The 21726-nt window shown below is 50.9% G+C and overlaps 8 protein-coding genes and 1 pseudogene across 9 annotated transcripts, besides 1 other annotated feature; 3 read left to right on the top strand and 6 right to left on the bottom strand.

Moving 5' to 3' along the window:
• Positions 1–102: 102 nt before the first annotated feature.
• Positions 103–2847, bottom strand: NCS57_01344900 (uncharacterized protein; the record flags this gene model as incomplete). Its single annotated transcript, XM_053063084.1, has 1 exon — positions 103–2847. One exon carries the CDS (start codon positions 2845–2847, stop codon positions 103–105), a length of 2745 nt encoding a protein of 914 aa, XP_052907979.1.
• Positions 2848–3527: 680 nt separating this feature from the next.
• NCS57_01344800 (uncharacterized protein) lies at positions 3528–4082 on the top strand (the record flags this gene model as incomplete). The annotated part of the gene is made up of 1 exon (XM_053063083.1): positions 3528–4082. One exon carries the CDS (start codon positions 3528–3530, stop codon positions 4080–4082), a length of 555 nt encoding a protein of 184 aa, XP_052907978.1.
• A 92-nt stretch (positions 4083–4174) lies between these two features.
• Positions 4175–5835, bottom strand: NCS57_01344700 (annotated as a pseudogene). Its single transcript has 2 exons — positions 5294–5835; positions 4175–5249 (listed from the first exon to the last, which is right to left on the bottom strand).
• Positions 4175–5835: a sequence feature.
• A 707-nt stretch (positions 5836–6542) lies between these two features.
• NCS57_01344600 (uncharacterized protein) lies at positions 6543–8507 on the bottom strand (the record flags this gene model as incomplete). The annotated part of the gene is made up of 4 exons (XM_053063082.1): positions 6543–6668; positions 6719–7711; positions 7761–7867; positions 7913–8507. The coding sequence occupies 4 exons, from the start codon at positions 8505–8507 to the stop codon at positions 6543–6545; spliced, it is 1821 nt and encodes a 606-aa protein (XP_052907977.1).
• A 2051-nt stretch (positions 8508–10558) lies between these two features.
• Positions 10559–12967, top strand: NCS57_01344500 (GMC-OxRdtase-N domain-containing protein; the record flags this gene model as incomplete). Its single annotated transcript, XM_053063081.1, has 1 exon — positions 10559–12967. One exon carries the CDS (start codon positions 10559–10561, stop codon positions 12965–12967), a length of 2409 nt encoding a protein of 802 aa, XP_052907976.1.
• A 208-nt stretch (positions 12968–13175) lies between these two features.
• NCS57_01344400 (uncharacterized protein) lies at positions 13176–15041 on the bottom strand (the record flags this gene model as incomplete). Its single annotated transcript, XM_053063080.1, has 4 exons — positions 13176–13649; positions 13705–14154; positions 14222–14511; positions 14561–15041. The coding sequence occupies 4 exons, from the start codon at positions 15039–15041 to the stop codon at positions 13176–13178; spliced, it is 1695 nt and encodes a 564-aa protein (XP_052907975.1).
• Positions 15042–15796: 755 nt separating this feature from the next.
• Positions 15797–16819, bottom strand: NCS57_01344300 (uncharacterized protein; the record flags this gene model as incomplete). The annotated part of the gene is made up of 4 exons (XM_053063079.1): positions 15797–16027; positions 16097–16180; positions 16237–16754; positions 16816–16819. 4 exons carry the CDS (start codon positions 16817–16819, stop codon positions 15797–15799), a joined length of 837 nt encoding a protein of 278 aa, XP_052907974.1.
• A 1277-nt stretch (positions 16820–18096) lies between these two features.
• NCS57_01344200 (putative NADP-dependent oxidoreductase YfmJ) lies at positions 18097–19388 on the bottom strand (the record flags this gene model as incomplete). Its single annotated transcript, XM_053063078.1, has 6 exons — positions 18097–18119; positions 18175–18344; positions 18390–18421; positions 18481–18590; positions 18649–19152; positions 19208–19388. The coding sequence occupies 6 exons, from the start codon at positions 19386–19388 to the stop codon at positions 18097–18099; spliced, it is 1020 nt and encodes a 339-aa protein (XP_052907973.1).
• Positions 19389–20633: 1245 nt separating this feature from the next.
• NCS57_01344100 (GFO-IDH-MocA domain-containing protein) lies at positions 20634–21357 on the top strand (the record flags this gene model as incomplete). The annotated part of the gene is made up of 2 exons (XM_053063077.1): positions 20634–20683; positions 20736–21357. 2 exons carry the CDS (start codon positions 20634–20636, stop codon positions 21355–21357), a joined length of 672 nt encoding a protein of 223 aa, XP_052907972.1.
• Positions 21358–21726: the final 369 nt, after the last annotated feature.

Raw genomic sequence — 21726 nt, 5'->3', positions numbered from 1 at the left:
CAGTTGATGAACTATAACTACCGATCTGACGCCTGGTGTTGATCATGCTTTGCGCCTTGTTGCATTCTGTTTAGACATACAGATCTACTTCAGCCGCTCATATCATTCACTTATCCCAAGAACCTTTGTCTGGGTACTTGTGGTATGCCCTTTTGATGGAGTCGAATACTGAGCCAGGTCATTTACCAGCCAAACCTCAATCTCTTCCAAAATCTCCAAGAACTTCCTCTTGGTACAAAGACCATTGTCCAAATCTGCCATATCGGTGTCATAGGCCTGTTGATGAAGCACGTGAGGTATAAGCTTCTCCCGAGCCTTCCGGGCGCGCGGCTGCTCGGAACAGAGACGAGCCCAAGAAGAAGACACCAATTCTACCGCGGTTGACAGGGCCCTTTTTCGTTCTTCAGGATCCATCGCTTGTCTGACGGCTCGTTGGATGAGCCTATGGGCTTGGACTCCATCGCGAGTAGCGGATCTCTTCAATAAGGATCTTCGGAGCAACTCTTCTCGACACTCAACCAGGTCAACCTCGCTCATGGGGAAATCGGCCAGCGGCATCGTCGATGATGCAACTAAGATTGAATCCTCGATGAAATCAGGGTCCAAATATGAGATGACTTGCAGGACTGCGAGGCTCGAAGAAGACATGTCGCTGAAAGCGCTTTCCCAGCACAAAGATAGAGTATCTTGGCTGTCAAACTGTTCGGGCTGATTGTCGGTCTCGGCTTGGTTAAACAGACGGGCGAATTCGTCCAGGGATAATCCACGTCTGACAATAACCGCAGCAGCTTGTGATAGTGCAAGTGGGAGCCCTCCAAGACCTTTGCTGATGTCTGTAAAATCCCCATCAATCCTCGTGAGGCTTCTGAGAAATCCTGATGACTCTTGATTTGTGAGCGGCTCAACGGCAACATTATCAGATCCAATCGTGAACCATAGGCCGGGATCTCGGCTAGTGACTAGCACACAGCCGGTTCCAGTCGACGGCAAGAAAGGCGTAAGCAACGATGCATCGTCAACGTTGTCAAAAACGAGCAGCCAGTCGTCCGAGTGAGTCATGGTGCTTAGGACATCCGTGCTCGGGTTTAGGTTGGATAGCCACAGTTTGACAGCCTCGATGATTGCTTCATCCGAAGATCCTGGTCGTACGAGACTGAATTTGGAAGTTATTGCCGAAAAGCTCTTGATCAATGATGTGTAAGAGTCAGCTCGGATCCATACTACTGTGTCAAAAATGTGATGTTGAACACAATGATGACTAAACTCGATGGCAATTTGTGTCTTTCCAATGCCTCCCATCCCTGAGAGAGTACACACAGTTGGACCTGTTCTGACAATTCTCTCAGATGGGAAGAATGTGTCTGTGAGGTTCTGCAAGACATTTGCACGACCGTAGAAGAACCTGTTGCGTGCCGGTAATGTCGCCAACGAAAACCGCAGACGAAGCTTGAACCGGTCAACCAGTTTATCGGCCTGTCGTGTGTGGATCATTTGATGAGCCTGGTGTAGGAATGTGAGTTCATTGATGCCAGGGTCCGGGACATGCTGCACGCGGTCCAGTACTTGGGTTGCGACGAGGCTGACCCCAACCTCGCTTCCAACCCCTTTCATGTCGACTCTCTCCCACGGAGGCTCGATCTTTTGCTCAGACACTGACGTGAACCTCGGCAAGACGTAGATATCTTGTGTGACAATAGCCTCTCGGCCAGAGACTTCAAACCACGGTTGCAGACTGCGCTCGATGGGTCCATTGCTCGAGTTTGTCCTCCAGAAGTGACCGGGTGGCATGTCCGTGCTGGTTCTCAGTAGGATTGCCGATGGGACTCGACCTTTACTCTCGGTGCATGCGAGAAAGGCGGCGTATAGCCCCTCGACCGCATGGATCCTGAACAAAGGTAGACGGATTGCCAATCCAGAGTTTGTCGTAGCGTAGTCCAGCTTGCACCCGCCCATTGCCAAAAATTTGTTGTGCTCTCCATGAGAGAGTGGCTCGAAGTTGGATGAATCTTCAAACTGGCGAGGAGACAATGCTAGCATGGTCGAAACGTGTTCGAAACCATAGCTAAGGGGACCGGCAGGCGGAGATGTCCAGGCAAAAATTGTTTGATCGTTTGACGTTTTCATGATGGCCTCTTGAAGGCGGATAAAGGCATGTGTGCCTTCCCCATATAACGGGGGCATGTACACGCCAAAGATGCCCATCAAAGAATAAGCCATGTCCTCGACCCGAGTCGTCTGTCTCCGAGAAGCCCATGACATTTTCTTGGCGATACTCATCACCTTTGTCGTGGCAGGGACATTCAGTACGATCGAATCCACGTTGGTCACGTTTTCTATGGTGGACAAAAGGCGTTTGTCGGTTTTATATCCCAAGAAGTACCATGACTGATCGAAGAACTTGACGTGTTTCGGCGCTATGAGTTCTTGTAGAGTCCATCCTCGAGTAAACCAGGCGCTTTGCGCAAAAGAACGCCCGGTGTCGTATCCGGGCTCGAAAGAAACATCGTCGAGAAAAGCGTAGCAGACTTTGGCTCGTTCGTAATAAGCAAACATGGAGGTAATGGCCTCAGAAAGTTCAGCACTGCTGGACTTGTTGATGCAACACGTATCAACCCAAACATGATGCAATCCATCTCTGCGTGCTTGTTTGCAGCAGCCCACAAGTTTCGCATAGCCCTGTTTGTGTTCATATCCGCCGGCCAACATGTCTTCGTAGGACACTTCGTCTTCGGGCTTGCCCCATCTGTGAGAAAGGATGGCGTAGTCGGAAACAAAGGTGTCTCTCTGTAGTCGTATCTTGATCTGATCGGCATCCCCGTCAATGCTTTCCCAGCTTATGAGATGCATGTCGGAACTGGCGTGATGTCGTGATCTGGAGATCTAGGGTAGGGCACCAGCCGGAAGTGAGGGAAATATGAGGAAGGTTTTTGGCAAGCCACCTCCCTCGGCACGTACACACTTTGGGAAAATGAACTTGAAGCAAACTAGAAGTGGGAGAAACTGGCAGGAGTGACCCTCCTTTGTCGATATTCTCAAGATATGTCGCGTCTCAAGGCGGATATGCCTCGTGGGATGCCCTTTATGCATGCTGCGCCACACTTGGCTGACTGCGCCTCAACCCTGCAGGTAAACGTCGCATTCAGGATTGTGTTCATCGAACAAACATCGCAAAAGCATCATCCATGAACATCATCGAAGTCCCGTGATTCGGAGGTGATGCTCCCAAATTGCCATCCGAACCACTGGGGGAGGAAACATGGGCTTGACCGTTGAGGGCTAGCGAGCCCGTATTGCCCCTGGGAGAGATCGGCTGTCGGATGCGATCCGACCAGTCAGAATCTCGTTTCAAGGCAGCTAACATCAATAGTTCCGCATCTGAAATTACAGCCTGCTCGGAATAACATCAGCGGCTGACTGCTAATTTACGATCTTGGCGTAAATATGAACGGGTCCCACTGTCTCCGGAAGCCATCCTTGATCAACTTCAATCTGACACAATTCAGATATCCACTCGTTCATCATCAATAATGGCTCGCTTTTTGATCCTCGCCCTCGTTGCGGGCGCTTTTGCCCGCGACTGTCGCCCCCGTATCAACGACGATAAACCGCTCAGAGACGGCGACTTTGAGGGTGGCAGAAACCCCTTTACAACCTCTGGCGACGATGAAGTTGGAGGTCACATCGTCTCTCCTGGATACAACTCGGAACACAAGTTTCAATCTTACAACATGATCGACAACAACCTACTCGAGATGTACCAAGACGTCTACACTTCAGGAGGCATCACCTACACGTGCACCTACAACTGGTACTTTGATAACTACTACGAGACCACATACAAGAACGGGAGAACTTATGTTCCCTACCTCCGATTCTACCAGAACAACGATTTGATTGGTAACCGCTATCCGACGGGAGAGGATCAGGTTGGAGACTGGCTGAGTGGCAGCATCACCTTTACCACATCGGAGGGGGGATACGATCGTATCTGGATCGATGCTGCTAGTCCACAGCCGCCTACTGGAGAGGGCTCCGGTGACAATGCCCTCTCGATAGACAATATTCAGTGTGTGAGGCAATAATGGAACAAGTGACGGGTTGTGGCACGGATCTGTTGGGGTTGGTTGTGGTTTAATATTCCTGTCACCGCATTCTTTATACCTAATCACAGAGTCTATGCCCTCTTATCCTCCCTTGGACAAGATGTAACCGCGTGATCCTCCCGCAATAGCGAGCCTTGTTTCTCACCAGCCCAAATTCTCAAAGCAGCGTGAATATCCAGTGAGAAATACTGCAAGTCAAAGAACTCCACGGGCAGTGGGTGTGAGACCTGGCTCCCAGCATGCTCAGCAGAAGCGACCTCAAGTACGGTGTGAAGTAATTTTGCGAGGCGCCAAATCTGTCCACATACACGGAGAGCGTAGATAAAGAGGTACAGCTTATTGGGCAGAGGTTGATCCATGGCCTTCGAGTAGATGAGATAGAACCTTGCCGCGATGAAGACGCAGTAGATGACGTGAGGGTTGATGATCCCAAGAGTGTCGTCGTTGGCGCCTCTAATTACTTCAGCCATTTGATCACAGCTGGATAGGCATCTCTCTGCTGCTGCTTCCCAGTGAGTGGCGTCCTCATCTGCCAGAGAGACAGGAAATATGAGTCTTTGGTGGAGTGATATGATAGCGCTGTGTATTGTGCAATGAATGAGAATCGAGTTGGGCTGTTGCGTAGGTGTTCCGGAATGTGTGAGCAAGTCAGTGTAGAGCGGCGTGTGCACCGTCAGGAGTTGCTCGAAATCGTTCTGCCACGATTTGAGCCTCTGATAGACGGAATCGCATTCTTCCTGTCTTTGAGATAGAGAAATGATTGAGAAGGGCTCGCAGGACTGCTGTAGAAAGTTGTGAACGTGCCATAGCTCGTTAGTAACTAGTCGGACGTATAGAGAGAACGATGAAGGCGCTTCAGAGCTACCAAACTGGTACATATCAATGACCGACTCTGGGAATCGCCAGATTTCCTCGTCGCAGGGCAGGTTAGCAGCCGGTTCTGGTCTGGACACGGTGAGATGCCATGCGACTCCCAGCGTCGAGGCAGAGTCAAGAGCGTCGATAGCCCAGAAGGCGCGGATCTTTTCTTCGCGTTCAACGGCAGTGGTAGGAATCTGGAGCATCCGAGGCGGCAAGACGGAGGGAAAGCCAAAGTTCATGGCACTGTAGGCGACCAAGTCTCGTAGCCCAAGCTGTGTGCTGATTCTATGGTGGTGCCCATGTCAGCACGTCTTCAGTGGTGAGTGAACCGGTATAATACATGCCTCTTGCATAGCGAGATCAGGTTCCAAAAGTCAATCATCCTGCCGCTGCCATACTCCGCCATGGTCAGAATCAAGAGGGCTTGCAGTTTGCGAAAAGACATGTCGTGGATTGCCGCGAGAATAATCTCGTCGGTAAGATAGCGACAGAACTGATCCCGGTCCAGACCCGTGTCAACTGGAGCTTGCTGAGTTGAGATGATGACCACAGCAATGGCATCGAGGATCAAAGAAGCTGGACTCCCTGGCTGACTTGAGTCATCTTCACACAATCCTAGGATAGTCGGTTGATGGAGAATAGGGAACCAAGAGTGGTATCGGTCAAACCAAATTCTGCAGTAGTTTTTGTAGGTCTCCGAAGATGGCCTGCTGAACGGGTTTCCAAGAGCAATAGCTTCTGATGGAGGATCTGCTGGGCCAGAATCCGCTGTTGTGTGGGACTCTGGGCTCTGAGGCTGCTGGGGAGTGGCGGCAGTGGCGAGTTGCTGGTTAACATGAGACTTGAAGGCTTGGAACTCTTGTTCAAGGTCAACTAATGCACAAATGTTAGCAATGGTCAGAGGAAGATTAAGCCTTCCAGATCTCACTGATCCGTTGCTCTAGCCGGCTTACGTAGCCGGCTCGGAGTCCAGGAGTCCTGTCACGTTTGGTGTATTCGCAGCAAAATGCGTTTTTGATGCAAAAAGTACAGCTTGGACGCCGACGATCACACTTGATCTTTCGTTGTCGGCATGCATTGCATCTCGGCAAAGTTAGTAGGCACGGGAAAAGGCTAGGCGGATGACTCACACGGTAGAGCCACCGCCAATCTCCTGCGGCGTACTGGGCATATCAGTTGTTCGTTTCTTGATATTTGCCAACTTATGGGGACTAGCTGTTCTGTGCTGGGATGTGGATATGGAAAGAGGAGATGCATTAGGAAGAAGAGATGAAGAAATGGTTGGCAAGGTTGTTGCGGGGTTTTACCCAGCACATATGCGGGGACACCTGGGGCATGTGCATGAACGCGGATATAATTGGAAGATAAACAAGGTGCAGCTTGAGCACATGCCGGCGTCTTCTTCCGGAAGATGACTTCTGAGCAATATCCGGAGTAGACATGGTCTGTGGAGGTAGGGCTGAAGGCGAACACGACGTGACTCCGAGATTAACCACAAGCGTTTATCGGTTTTCGTTAATTACTCGAATCATAACTACGTGCATATTATTCATTTCTACTAGTGTACGATTGACAGGATCACTGCTTGAACAACCCCTCCTCCACCGCCTTGATCTGAAGAGCAAGGAGGCGCGAGTAACTACGGCACAAGGCCAGGTTACCTCCCATGCACCAAAAACGAGGGTGACCACTGGATCGCCACATCTGTAAAGAATCAGCTTTGTCCTCGACATTGCATTCAGCATCAAACTCACCGATCTGATTTCACCTTGCTCGTCCAAGTCCCAGATATTATCAAGCCTATTGGCAACCTTCTTCCCCAGTGCCCTCAGCGCTGTAGATCGCATACCATCGTAGCCGGTTGCGAGCACAACAATGTCAGCATCCAACCGTGATCCATCGGCCAGAACTATACCGTCGGCGTCAAAGTTCTTGATGCCGTCTGAACACTGGCGGACTTTGATCTTCCCATCGATGATCAACTTGCTGCAGCCGACGTCGATGTAGTAGCCTCCGCCCTTAGTGATGTACTTGCGAAAGATGCCACTTTTGTCTGGTCCTGAGTCTACCAGGAAGCCCGCCTTGGCCAGCCCTTCCAAGGACTCCTTGTCCACTTCACTAATCTTTTGTGCTTCAAAGACTTTGAGCGCAAATTGGATAGGGATGGGGAGACTCTGGGCGTAAATGTCTGCGTCCTCGGTCGGCGGCCCACCCTCATCATAGATGCCTGCATGCTGGAGTGCTACTCCTTTGTCAACCGAGATGACGTATGTGCCTCCTCGCTGGAGCATGGTAACTTGAGCAGCTCCATTCTCGTAAAAGTTCTGGCAGATATCATGACTGCTGTTGCCAGAACCAACAACGACGACCTTCTTCTGACTCAAGTCACCAAAAGCTGTGGCATCCTTGTGGCTGATGCCATGATACAACATCCCTTTGTAATATTCCGTGCCAGGGAACATCGGAGTGATGGGATCACCGGATTGTCCCGTTGCAAGGACGATGTGCCGGGGCTTGAGAGTTCTGTCCTTGCCTTGACGACTGACAACAACGGTCCAGATCTTGTTCTGTTCATCGTACTCGGCTGTCTTGACGAATGTCCTATTCCAGACGTTCAACTCCATGATGTTTGCGTATGACTCGAGCCAGTCGGCCAGTTTGTCTTTGGGGACAAACATGGGCCAGTCGGAGGGGAAGGGGATAAATGGTAGGTGGCAGTAGTGAATGGGATCGTGTGTCATGAGAGTCTTTGGTGGTGTTAGCATCAGAGCTGACATGAATGGAAGGAGAACGTACCCGATATCGCTGCCGCCAGTTATCGCCAACCCGCTCATTCTTGTCAATGATCAAAGTCGGCAATCCAACGTGTCGCAAGCGGACTGCAATTTCGAGGCCAGCTTGCCCTGGAAAGTGTTAGACAAAGGCAACCAGGGAAAAGTCTGACTTACCAGCTCCAATCACAAAGACGGCCGGGTCTTCGTCCAGGAACTCTTTCTGCCTCTCTCGTCTCTCTCCCCAAGTCCCCCCTCGTGGGTCAACATACCCGTGAGGACGACGTAGTCCCGATTGCTCCTCGGAACCTTTAAGCTCTTGAAGAGTAAAGTTGATGAGGTAGGCTTTCCAACCTGGCTGGTCACCAGAGACGAGACGCACCATACCCTTACCCTGGCCAATTGAAGTCTCGAACTCAAACATTGACTCAACCCAATTCGTTCCTGGAGCGGGCGTCTTGAAATTGGGCTGGAATTTCCCATGGTCACGGGCGCTGATTGCGACGAGATTTGCTGCATCTTGGCTCTGCTTGATATATTCGGATACCTTGTTGGACCCTTGAATCGTGCGAAAATCCCATGAAAATGTTAAAAAGTCTCGAATCCAAGCATCTTCGTTGAACAACTCGGCGAGGTCATCAACACTACCGTTTCTTACGGCTTGTTGGAAACTGCCAAGCCACTGAGTGATAATGAGGCGGGCAGTCTCTGGAGACTTGTCCTGGTGTTCTGGGAAGTGAGGGAGAGCGACAATATGTTCGTAGCCAGACATGATAGGCGATAAAAATAAAGCAGTTGCTCATTTAGGTATTACTTAAAAAAACGAGAGGAGAAGTGCGAACCTCTTTAAGCTCGAGCAATCACTGCCATGGAGGCGCTATCTGCAAGCCCGGGAGGGGAAATGGATGCGTGATCGGCCACGCTGCGGAGGCTATCAGTCGCTGTCCAACGCCGCGAGGGATTCCGCCTGCGCGTAGTTGAACGTATCACAACAATCATTGCGACTCCCGCAAATGGGGGGTCGTACTTCGGGCCGTGTCTTGGCCGAGGAGGAGACACGGCCCGCGTCTGAATGGCCTCAGGCTTGAAGACAGTGGGGGAGCTCATGCACGGGATCGTCACGAGACGCCGAAGGATCGGGAGAATGCGAACCGAGGGCGCCAAGAGTTGGCCGCTACGAGCTATTGGGTGCCTCGAAGATACTGATTTGTCAGCTCAAAGAGGGAGGGAAGAGAGAGGATGCAGGAGTTGCATGAAGGGGATTGCACTGAGTTTCTTTTACTTGAGCTGGAATTGGTGTCATAATTAAATACCAGTAATAAGAAACGAAGGCAATGCTGGCTAATCGGGCATAAAAATGTCAGAGTTGCACAGTAGTTGGGCGATCAGGGAATAGAGCAACCCCTCGCCAATCAAGACGTCAAGACCCCAAAAAACATCAGCGGGAGTGCTTAGCGTTTTATCGGAATCATTGATATGCCCCTTTAACTTTTCACTCTGGCAATTCACTATCGATAATGCCCGACTACCATATGAGTTAGTGGGAAGAGAAGTTAATGCCTACCTTGAATTCAGGAAAATCACGATCACAGGTGAAGGAATCGCAGGACCAGCCTACACGTTACACAATCTAGCCATAGACTGCATGAAGATAGCATCTTTGAAGTATGGTCCCCCTATAATGCACATGCTATAAAAGGCTTGGAAAAATGCTCTCTGTATTTACCCTCTTGTATTGCTGTAGGTGTTGAACCTCAACGCCTCAGCGTCTTGATCGTAACATCTCTCGTGTGTGCCAACTGTCCTAGCCAAGTCACGTCTGTCTTGCATTGAAAAGGCCTTTATATAAAAGGTTTCTTGGAGCCTGTCGTGTTCACATTGGGCTTCATAGGATCTTCGAAAAGTGTCAGCAAGTTTACGTGCATTGCAACCAGGCAAGGGTCGACCCTGTAGCGTATTAGTCTACATACTCGGCCTGCAAGCACCCATTGCTTCTCTCCCCAGGCATGTTCCAAGACGAGCCATGCCATTGACCCATGAAACAGCCAATTGTTATGTAGATATTACGCACTGCTCAGATAACCATCCTCCAAAGTCATCCCTTCTCCCGCGTAAGCACGACTAACCTCCATCGCCGATTTCAAGTTCCTCGCCAAGCCCACTTTTCCGACGGATATCCAACAACCCTTAATTAAAACCTGAACAAGAGATGAAACGAAACGAGCAAGTTACAAACTGGAAGAACGCGATAGGAAGGAGCTTACGCACGGGGAGTTTAATCGAAACTCCGCCAATAGCAAAAATGCGATTTGAAACGATGCGGCAGCAAGCGCCGTTGGTGCGCTTCAGGAACAAGGTTGTACCAGGGGGTTCGTTCCAAAACGAATCCTTGATGACCAGTGTGGATCCCGATAGAGTGAATGTAGTTGACGGAGCATCTCGAATTAGGGAGATCTGCAACACGGAGGATCTACCGAGTCTTGATCCGTCGGCTCGGCCCTGGCTTGTTCGCTTGTGCCGCAGAGCACGTACGTATGCGTGTGTTTGACCGATATGAAGGAACTATGCTTTTGTGGACCCGAAAGTAGAGATATAATACTTGTACAGAGCCGCCAATTCTTGTCCTTCTTTTCTTCAACCTTAGCCGTGTCCTCTGTGTTCGCTTTTCCTTTCGCCGCAAGTTCGGTGCCTTCACTCTTTTCTACCGCTAGCTCGGTATCTTCGTTCTTTTCATTGACCCTGGCGGTCCTCCATTCTCTACCTCTCCTTCGCTGTAAATACTAGCCGCTCTTTCATCGACACAATCGTTCGAGTCTAGCAACCATGCGATTCAATCTCTCCAGCATGGCGGCCCTCCTTGGGCTCGCCGGAACGACGACAGCTCAACTGCGAACCACACCCCATACCGATCCCAACACCGGCATCGACTTTCAGCAATATCTCAGTGCCAGCTATAGCTTCGGTATCGCGCTGCCCGAGACTGTCGGCTCTGACTTTATCGGCCAGATGGTCATCCCGACTACCGGTACCAACAAGGAAGGATGGGGTGCTGTCTCTCTCCGTGGCGGCATGCTGAGAGGTCTGCTCTTTGTTGCTTGGGCTGATGGAGAGGACATCATCACATCGTTCCGTCTCGCCGGATCCTACGCCAACCCCGACGTTTACACAGAGACCGAGGTCAAGGCTCTGCCCATTGCCAACGGTACCTTCATCAACAGCACCCACATCTCGTACACCTTCCTTTGCGAGGGCTGTCTCGTTGAGGGCAAGACAAGTATCAACACCGAATCGCCTGTTCTCGGATGGGCCATCTCCGAGACCAACCCAACCGACCCCTCCGACCCTGCGAGTGCTCTCTCGTACCATGCTGCTGGCTTCGGTCAGTTTGGTGTTGACGTTGATGCCGCCAAGTCTGCCAAGTATGCCCAGTGGGCTTCTTGGGCTGCTGAGACTGTCCCTGCCCCTGACCCTGGCAACGGCGGCGGTAACGGTACAATCCCTGGAAACGGCACTTTCCCTCTTCCCACTACCTCCAACCAGACCTATGATGCCATCGTTGTTGGTGGTGGCCCTGCCGGTATCATCGCTGCTGAGCGACTTGCCGAGAAGGGCATCAGCGTTCTCCTCATTGAGCGCGGCCCTGCCAACACTGTTGCTCTCGGAAACGCTGCTCAAGCCCTGCCCTGGAATGATACCCTGACCCCCTACGATGTTCCCGCCCTTGGCAGCAGCATGACCAGTCTCTCTGGCACCAAGTTCTGCAGCGATACTGCTTCTACTGCCGGCTGCCTCTTGGGAGGTTCCTCTTCTATCAACGGGCTCAACTTCATCCACCCTCCGGAGCATGACTGGCAGCGCTGGCCAGCTGGATGGAAGTGGGATGACGTTTCTGAGGCTGCTTCGCGTCTGTATGAGCGCAACCCCGGCACCACCAAGCCTTCTGCAGACGGCAAGTACTACGATGACCACGCTTACAAGGTCCTTCAAAACTTTCTTGACGCCAAGGGATGGTCCGAGATTGACTCGATTGAGGAGCCTAACAACAAGCACAACATCTACTCCCGCCCATCTTGGTCTATCAAGAACAACAAGCGTGCCGGCCCTGCTCGCACCTACATGCCTTTCGCCCAGGACCTGCCCAACTTTACTCTCAAGCTTGAGACCAAGGTCGTTCAGCCCCTCCGAACTGGTAGCCAGATTACTGGTGTCCTTACCCAGGCCGCCGACGGCAGCCGACAGATCATCAAGGTCAACAAGGGCGGCAAGGTCATCCTCGCTGCTGGTGCCATGTCGACTCCTCGCCTTCTCTGGAATGCTGGTATCGGCAAGTCTGATGCCCTGACCATTGTTAAGCAAGGAGCTTCCCGAACTGGTGTGACTCTCCCTGCTGAGTCCAGCTGGATTGACCTCCCCGTCGGCCACCACCTTCAAGACCACGCCCAGGTCATGCTTCAGTTCAACGCCAAGACCAACTTCAGCGCCTACAGCTTCAACGGCATCGCTACCAACCCCATTGAGTCTGACCTGGACCTGTACTACCAGGGATCTGGTCCCATCACACAGGCTGCTCAGCGTATGCACCTGTGGACTTCTGCTAAGGGCGCTGATGGTCGTGTTCGTTACCTCCAGGGCACAGCCAGCGCCATGGCCTCTGGCGTCATCACTGTCCGTACCTTCTTGACCCACGGAACCACCACCGTCGGTGAGCTCGGTATCACTGCTGCCGGCAACACTGTCCTCAACACCAAGCCCTGGCTCATCGACCAGGAGGACCGCAAGGCCATGTCCGACTTTGTCCAGTGGTGGCTGGATCTCACCAGCGGCAGCAACTCGACCCTCTCCTACATCACCCCCGGTGCCACGCCTGAGGAAATCATCGCTTCCAAGATGATCAGCGGAGACCACTGGGTCGGAAGCGCCAAGATGGGAGTCGACGACGGTCGAAGCGGCAATGGCACCAGCGTCGTGGACCTCAACACCAAGGTGTACGGAACTGACAACCTGTTTGTCGTTGACGCGTCTATCCACCCTGACCTGCCCACTGGCAACACCCAGTCTATCATCATGATCACTGCTGAGCACGCCGCCGAGAAGATCTTTGCCTCTGGCTCTAGCAACTCGACTACCCCGGCTGCTCCCACCCCGACTCCTGTTGCGAGCAAGTGCAAACGTGGAATGACCCGACGCGCAGCTCGACAGCCGGTGTACCTGAGGAGGAGATCGTGGTACTAAGTGAACTCTGGTTGACAACTTGTCATCCGACAATCTTTCTAAGCTTTTGTAGATACATCTTCTGTTCAGTTACATAGTAGTCCTCCGTAAATAAATGCCCGCGGGCTTGCCTATCTTTGCTCAGGAACTTGTCAGCAAGTATCCACGACATCCCCCTGATTCTTCTAGTAAATCACCAGTTCAGAGCTCATTGGAATGGGCGCTGGGTTTAGCGTAGCCTCCGCTTCTTCACATTGGTATGGACATAAACAAGGGCTCGCGCTAAGGGTGTAAAATCCTTCTCTTCCTTTGCCACCGTCTCAACACAGCTAGCAACACGCTCCAGCAACTCAAAATCCGACCTCAATGCTCTAGGGCTCGGAGACGAGATGATATAATTTGCGACAAATGAATATGCAAGATGGGCTCGGAAAGTTCCAAGAACAAGAGAGAGAGTCTCGAGTCCAGGCTGCTTCACCTCATGAAGCATGTGATACATGAGCTCCAAGATTCGACGCGAGGCTCGCAATGCTGTTTCCGTCAGGGGAATGAGTTGAGCGGCTGACGGATCGCCGAGGGAGCTAAGGTCAATGTCCATCGCTTTCCGTAACATGAAGAGGATGGATGTGTATCCGGCCAGCGCAAGGTCAACTAGAATCCACGTATATACATGATCGTTCCTCAAGGCTTGAATCCATTCATGCTAGTGTAAAATTTAGTCAGTCACTAACTTTTTGGGCCTTAACTAGGTCACGAACCAGTTTCCAGTCTTGAAATACGTCTTCAATTTGCTGGCACAAAGGCTCAACCGCATCCACGGTGTCCACTCTGTCTTCTTCGTCATCCAATAACTGGAAGAATGACGCAAGAATCAAAGCAAGTCGGCTTCGTAGTATGAAGGTCATGGTGGGTACAGGTGCGTTGTCGTCTGGGGGCGAGTCGACGGAGAGCCATGGTAGATTGACTCGCCAGTCTTGAATGCTCGATGAGAATGCTGCTGGCTTATTGTATATCAATCTGTAAAAGAGGTCCATCTGAATCAGCTCCCACATGCCTTTGCGGTCATCATCAGTTGAAGGGGGTTTATCGGGTGACGAGTGGCTGTCTCGGTCGAGGTTATGCATCTCTAGGCCTTCGGCGTATTCGCATGCCAAATTGTGCATTTCCAAGGCCGTCTCAAAGTCGAAACTTTCTGCAGCAGTTCTCATCTAATATTTTGCGTGTTAACGACTACTGTTGTAGGAAAGAAAGTTTGCCAGGCGTCGGCCAACCTACCATGTACAGGGCAGCAACGAGGTCCGTCACACTCCCAGCAGACTCTCTCTGCCAACTCGGTATGATGCGCAAACAACAGAGATAGAGTTGCCTTGCGTACTTTCTGTCGGGGCCTATGAATAAGCGTTTGCCAGGCAAGAAGCAGCCCTGCCAGAGTATGGCGTAGTAGATAAGGAGCATGCAGGCATCCAAGTGAACATGGCGCATGGTGACCAAGTCAGGCATCATTTCAAGAAGCCTTCTATCGACCAAGGTCAAGAAGAGCTCGGCGGACATGTGCGCAAAGTAGTCTAAGCAAGCGATTAGCATCATAGCCCCACGGCTGGGTCTATCACTGACTTTGCATCCAGGTCCTCGCTAGTTCTGGTGGAATTGATACTCCTTCTGTGGCGATGCGATGCGCACTTCTTGCTCCAGCTTTTCTGCGAGCTTGAACCTGTTTGATAGCCATTTCAAGTATAGAAGTATTTCCCATATGCTTCCAGGCGTCTTCTTCACTTGGGTCTGGGTCATTAAGCGAATTGCTGATCCAAGGAGTCGGTGGCGCAATATTGGACAGTTCGGTGTCTTCAGAAACGAATGCCTCGTTATTCGAAGAATATGCGGCATCAGCACGTGGCCCAAAGCTAGGGCTTTGAGTTGAAGGACGCCCTGTTGTCTCCTCTGGGGGCTGATCGCAAGCTGCCCCCTCAGATGAAGGGTTGGAATCACTGGATACACCCCGTGCGGCTGAAGGTTGTTTCTCGATTCGATCAAGGCGCTCAAGAATTCGTGACAAAGTGGCATCCTCGGCTCTGAAGATGTTGTCAGCTTTGCACATATACGGTCAGACCGTGCTGCTCTTCCGACTTTTTGGGTTGAGGTCTTCTCGGTCGCCTCATCCTCATTTTTCTGCGAGGGTAGTCACATTGAATGTTATTGATCCTGCAGTTTTCACAACAAGGTAATTGACGAGTGCAACGGATCTGAAGTTGGCAAACACGGAGATGAGGTTAGCCACGGATGATTTGTAGTCGTTGCCTTCAGGCCCGAGAGAAGGCATGGATGGATAAAATTATGCAGGGGTTTAGCTACCTTCCTTTGTCGACAATTGATGCACTGGGTAGATTAAAGGAATCAGTTATTTACTACACGATACGTTTTGACGACAACGAGGTTGATACAAAGAGGGGTGATGGGCAGCCGAATGCATCCTGCGCAAGAGCGCGAGCGATTGATAATGCAGGTTCAAGTCAGCTGCCGCTCGATAGTAAACTTACAGCGATCCCGCTCAGGTTTGTGACATTGACTCGATCCATATCGATGGCTACTAGGTATAAATTTGCACGATACCTCTGGCGTGAAGCGCAACTGTTTGTTGCGATGCGCGATGGTGGGACCGGGAGAAGATGGGGCTGGACTTGGGCGTCGCAATGGTCTTGAAAGTTGTAGCTACCGGGTAGGTATGCTTATCGGGGCTCGAACTATGCGGTTGTCCACGATATTCAAGTATCCGCAACCACTGATTTGCACGATATAAATCGAGCAACCTTGACTCGCGTCCCGAAGAATGAATAGAATTAATGTCAAGAGACACTACGCTCGGAGATATTCCGCAACACTCTTGCCCCAGCGAACCGCACTTTTGTACTTGAACATGCCGGGGGCATTTCCTGTCTTCAATCCTTCGATGGCATCTGCAAGGGCCGGTCCCGAACCCTCCTCTTTGACATCCTTTAGCGGATAGAGGTAGGTCTTGAAGCAAAACAGGACGAATCGCGTTTGGGGAAGTCGCGTGAGTGTCTGAAGCTCGATACGCAAATGAGCCTAAAAGATGATAATGTCAGTGATGGTTTTGTCAAGGAAAGCGAGGCAACTTGCCTTGGAGCAGTCTACTTCTTCGTCTGCAACGAAGTCATCACCGTCTTTGATGTGGTTTCCTGAAGTGTTGATGAGGTCTCCATGTGTTTGAACCACCCACTACAGTAGAGTCAGTAATAACCCTCACCTCAAGCGGCTACCATGTTGATACTTACGTTCATGCGCTTGACACTCTTGCCTACTTGCAGCTTTCGGAAAAATCGCTCCATGCTCGGTCCAATCTTGTCATATGATGGAACCGGATCATGAATCCCTTTCAAATCTTGGCCTAATTTAGTTGATGGATCGAAACCGGTGGGGAAGCAACATGCAAAAGCCAAGCAGACGTGCGTAGTGTCCGTCTCCTTTAAGAGGAATATGTCTTCCTCGACCGTTTCTGCAAGCGTCCGCAAGCAAAGTTCAGGGTCAGAAGGGTGGCTTAGTGGAAATGTTGCACCGGTGACCGTGTTCTGAAAGGAGCCCTTTCCGGTGGTTTTGAACATGGACGGAAAACGAGTTGGTAGGTGATGTTCGAGAAGGTATGAATAAAGTTCCTTCACGGCGGCCTCACCACCTGGAAGACAGCCATGCACCGTGTTCTTGTAGTTGGCAATAATAGAACGGCGAGTGGTCACTCGGTCTAGGTAATCTTGGTCAACGGTGATTAGTTCGGACAGGTCATCCGCTTGTATGCCTATTTGGACAAGATATGGTCAGCAGCGTTGGCTTTCCAGGCCCATTACCCTCAAACGTACCCATGGTGATGTTATAAGTTGGCTTGAAAGGTCGCAACTGTTTCGGCTTCTCTGATCTCCAATTGAAGTCGTGGAGAGGTTCGATGGGAACTATACCCTGCCCAGGCTTGTTCCTCCATCTGCTGAGTGTCGCCTGGTGGGCGAAATTGGAGTCAGCGGCCAAAAGGGACGTTCACAAGCTAACTCAAAGCTTGAATGAAACTCACATTCCCTTTCTCCCACAATAGATACACAAGCCCCACGAAAATGCAGGCTGCAATGGCAGCGACCAAGAGTGTGTGATGGGTATCTGTGTTAGTCATGTTGCCAAAAACCAAGTTCGAACAAGATCTGGAAGAACAAGGAAGAAAGAAGTGTCTAACAATGGGATATGCCTTATATGTATGTGAAATCCACTCTGAAAATACCTGTTCGTCAAAGCCTCAACCCCTCCCTGGATCGTGACCTGCCCCAACCTGGGAAACCGCAGATAAGGTACGTTAGAACCATTGTGGGGTTGGCCAGTTAGATGGCTTACCGCGTTTGCTTGTGGGTAACCCGGAATGCCCTCGCAGATATCGGCTAGGTGGTCTCGAAACGGAAGGCCCACACGAGAGATGTTACGGAGCGGTCGATCTCTTCATTGATGTCTGATGGCGAAAGGGTGGCTTAGGCGATCACTTGACTATCCTTTAAGATCAAAAACATGAGTTGAGGTGAGAAATACAAGCTGAGGCTGCGCTTCTGAGAACCCATTCCTTGTTGGTGTGCAATCTCCCTCCTCGCTTACAAGTTGCTGGACAAGGGAATCTCGGCGGTTAAAACCATCAAAATCCTAAAAGAATCATGTGTGAAGGCCTGCAGTAGTGGCTTGCAACCGGTTGAACGGTTCTGATAAGAGTGATTGGTAACCCGCCAACTGGAGAACCAAGAGTGGAAAGGTGAGCACTTGGCCGGACTTTCGGACTCTCCGGCACAATCCGGAGTGTCCGAACATCCGGACTGACCGCACTTTCCGGACTATTCTTCGCATGCCACCACTATCTCCTCTTGAGCAGCGAAACGAATAGAATAAATTCATAAGATAAGAGTTATTGGACAGTATCGATGAATATTAGACGTTTTAATAGTCTTTTAACATTCTTAGTATATTTTTATGTCCTGTTTTCAAAGCCATAGTCAAGTACTGAACCCAAGGGTCTGCTTTCTGGCGTCGTGAACCATCTGGCCTGGTTCATGGTGTCCATTGAACTGTGGAGAGCGCACGACGCGACCATAGAACAAAGCCGTAGAATGTGCACTTTAGAATCGAACCAGTAGTTTTCCTTATTTTGAGGTTATTAAAACACAATAGCCGGCAGCTTAAGGCGGGCAACTTACCGGTGTTAGTGCCACTGAATAGTCCTCGTAGAGCCTCTTCAGCAACCTTCAGGCCACCATCAATGACGGTCGCTCTTGTGCGGATTTTTCCATCCGCGATCCACTGGGCGATTTGGCGTCTGGCATCGTCAAATTCATCCTCGTAGTCAACGACGATGAATCCTTGCAATCTAGAAAGGTTAGCTATTGCCTTGAGTATCAAGTTTTGAACTTGCCTGATACGCTTAACCGACGCCCATACCAAGTTCTAGAGAGTCTGTTAGAGGGCCCGAATCCTCGAGTTATGGTGGCATTCATGATACATACCTTGGGGCCAGTGGGTGATGCCGAGTTGTATTGACTGATTGCCCCCGACATGACAAACCGAGAAAAGAGATTGGCTCTCGAGAGGGCTAGATCTAGGATCTCTCCTCCGACTTACGATGAGTGTTAAACCGATTTTCCTGTGTGCCATGGTGATCGGAGAATTCTTACCGTTGTCGAAAAAGACATCAATGAGATCCGGAGTAGCCTCCTCAAACTGACTCTTGAAGTCCGGGTCTTTGTAGTTCAGGGCCACGTCGAACCCTAGTTCTTTGATCCATTCGCACTTTTCGTCACTCCCGACAATACCCACGACCCTGGCTCCAGCAATCTTGGCGATCTGGCCAGCGACGCTTCCCGTAGCGCCGGCCGCGCCTGAAATAACGACAGTCTCCCCAGGCTTTGGCTGGCCTATTTTTTTAAGCCCAAAGTAGGCTGTCAGTCCAGTCCAATGGTAGACTCCCAGAAGATCGGTTATTTCGGAGCCAGGTCCTAGCTCCGGTGCTTTCTCGAATTGTCCTTCTGTGAGGATGGCTTCCTCTCGCCACCCAACTTGATCAGACAAGACACTATCGCCGACCTCGATCTCCGTGTTCTTTGACGCAACGACGCGAGCGAGAACGAAACCGCGCATGACTTCGCCGATTTTGACAGCTGGGAAATAAGTGTCGACATCTAGAGAATGGTTATGAGCCATGTGGATTTACCTCTTGATTTGGGATAGCTATACCCATGAGCCATGCTCGCATCGCCGGTTCGAGACCCAGGTAGAGGGTTTTCACGAGTATCTCGCCAGCTTTCAAGTCATCTTCTTTCTGAGACGACAGGAGCTTCTGCTTGAAAGTTTGACCGGGAATGATGTTCCTGGTCGGCCTCTCAGCAAGGACAACGGAAAGGGTGGTACCCGACATGGTTAGAAAGAAGCAAAATGTGTTCAAGATAGTGGATATCACGTGAGGTGCGAAAATTCGTGACGAGCTTCAAGGTATACAAATGGCCATATTGAAGTAAATCCGGCTCTTATAAGACATTGTTGAGTACCTACGCAGCAAGAGAGTCGGGAGATTGTATCGGCCACCGGAACCTCGGGTGCTGGCAGCAGCCCGAGACTCAAGACCTTTACTCTTAAGGATACAGAATATGATGAGTATTTGAACTGCTCAGACAGCCATTAAGGGAATACTTGATTACAGGAGAGAGCGTCCCAAGATGCTCAATGGGATCACAAATCGGGGCAGTTTAATAATTTCACCGACCACACGGTTATCATTTATGCCGTGTCCTCGGACGCGGGCAAACCTCTTTGCCGAATTGGCTCGAACCAAAATTACACAATCGTACCCAGCAGTGATTCGACAAACATTAATAGACAAGCGGGCTGTTTCAGTAGTCACATGGAGGACCTTTGCTCTCTCTTTGACTACCTATTTAGCTGTGCTGAGGCCTGTTGGGGGAGGCATATGAGAACTGTCCGCACTTACGCGATTGGCTTTTTACTTTATCAAGGTCACTATATGAATTATTAATAAGTTTCACGGGTGGTTATTGCACTGGTCCAGAGAAGTAACGTTAGTATTCCACTTCCTAAATGCTTGACTGGGCAATCGACGGCATCAAAACCACAAGGCTCATCATGCGTCAAAATATTTTTTACCTACCAGTCATCCCCATCCGCACCTCAGCGATCGGAAGCACTGTTGAGCAGCATCTTATGCCCGCGGCAACTATTGCTAACATGCCCCTTCAACGTGCCTAATCTGCTGTAACGTGAACCGAATATTGTAGATCGATTACGTTGAGAATCCCACAACTGTCACATACCCTACATCACTATGGTAATCCGGCCGAACCGGGGTCTAGGCAGAGTTTCGGGTCGTATCCGAACTAACGATAGCTTCAAGCGGCTCAGGCCCGGCCATCAAGTCGATTTGTCAGAGTGGATCAGTGGAGAAGAAGAACACGAGAAATCTAGAGCAAGCCGAATATCTTGAACTACCTACCTATGGAGATGAAGTGTATACATTACCGCTTATAGGACACTATTTGGTTTTCACTCTCACCAGTACAACTTCAACTCTTCTTTCTCAGCCCCAATTTGATCCGAAAGCGTCGATCCGAATTCCCGGTTTACACGATCCATTTCATCAGCAACCAACATGGCAAAGACACCCATCCCTGTTGGTTTCGTGGGACTGTCATCTAAACCGTGAGCTTCCAAAATACACATCACATCTAGTATGTAGACTAACAAAACCCAGCGAGTGGTCCTGGGCCGTGGCAGCCCATCTGCCGTACTTTGCGCAGTCAGCCAACTACAAAATTGCAGCCCTGCAAAACAACTCAGTCGAAACAGCCAAGAAGGCTATTGAGGTCCACAAGCTGGGAGATGATGTTCACGCTCACGGCGATGTTCAGTCGATTGCCTCCAATCCCAACATCGGCCTGGTCGCAACTGCAGTTAAGGTCCCACTCCATGCTGTTGCTATCGAGGCAGCCTTGAACGCTAAGAAGTCTGTCTTTTGCGAGCAGTCACCGGCACGAAACGCCGCACAGGCTGAATGCCTGGCGTCTCTTGCCCAACAGAAGGGCGCCAAGACTCTGATCGGTCTCCAGGGTCGTCAGGATCCTGCTGTCCTGAAGGCCAAGGAGATGGTCGCGGCGGGTGACATGGAAGACATCCTCCAGACCACTATGCTCTTCACGAGCCCTTGGTTTGGCGCTACTATGCCAGAGTCCAATGTGTACGGAGTCGACATTGAGAATGGCGCCAATCTGATGACGATCTCTGTCGGCCATTCGCTTCACACCCTGTGTGATGTGCTTGGAGAGCTTCACGGAATCCAAGCCACTCTCGCTAACAACCGAGGTCACTGTCACTGACGCAGTCGGGAACCCTAAGGGAACAGTCAAGAAAGCCTCACACGATCATTGCTCTGTCATTGGTACTCTGCCAGGCGGCGGCGTTGCCACTGCTATCTGCCAAGGAGGCATGAGTGCCATCGACAAAAAACTTTTTCTGGGAAATCACGGGAACCAAGGGCACGCTACTCCTCGAAGGACCCATGGGCAACGTCCAGGGATTTCCACCAACCATCAAGTTCATCGACGCCAAGCCCGAAGCGAAGCCACAGCCGATCGAGGCGCCACGTGCGACGGGTCTTGAGTACAACACTGGCAAGGCTTGGGATGCTTTTGCTGGGGATGGTTCGGGAGAGGCGCCTGATTTCCAGGTCGCTCTGACAAGACATC

This window comes from Fusarium keratoplasticum, chromosome 11 (genome assembly GCF_025433545.1).
Source record: "Fusarium keratoplasticum isolate Fu6.1 chromosome 11, whole genome shotgun sequence".
NCBI classification, from domain to species: domain Eukaryota; kingdom Fungi; phylum Ascomycota; class Sordariomycetes; order Hypocreales; family Nectriaceae; genus Fusarium; species Fusarium keratoplasticum.
Note: the sequence above shows the minus strand (reverse complement) of the source record. Positions and strands in the feature narration are given on the sequence as shown.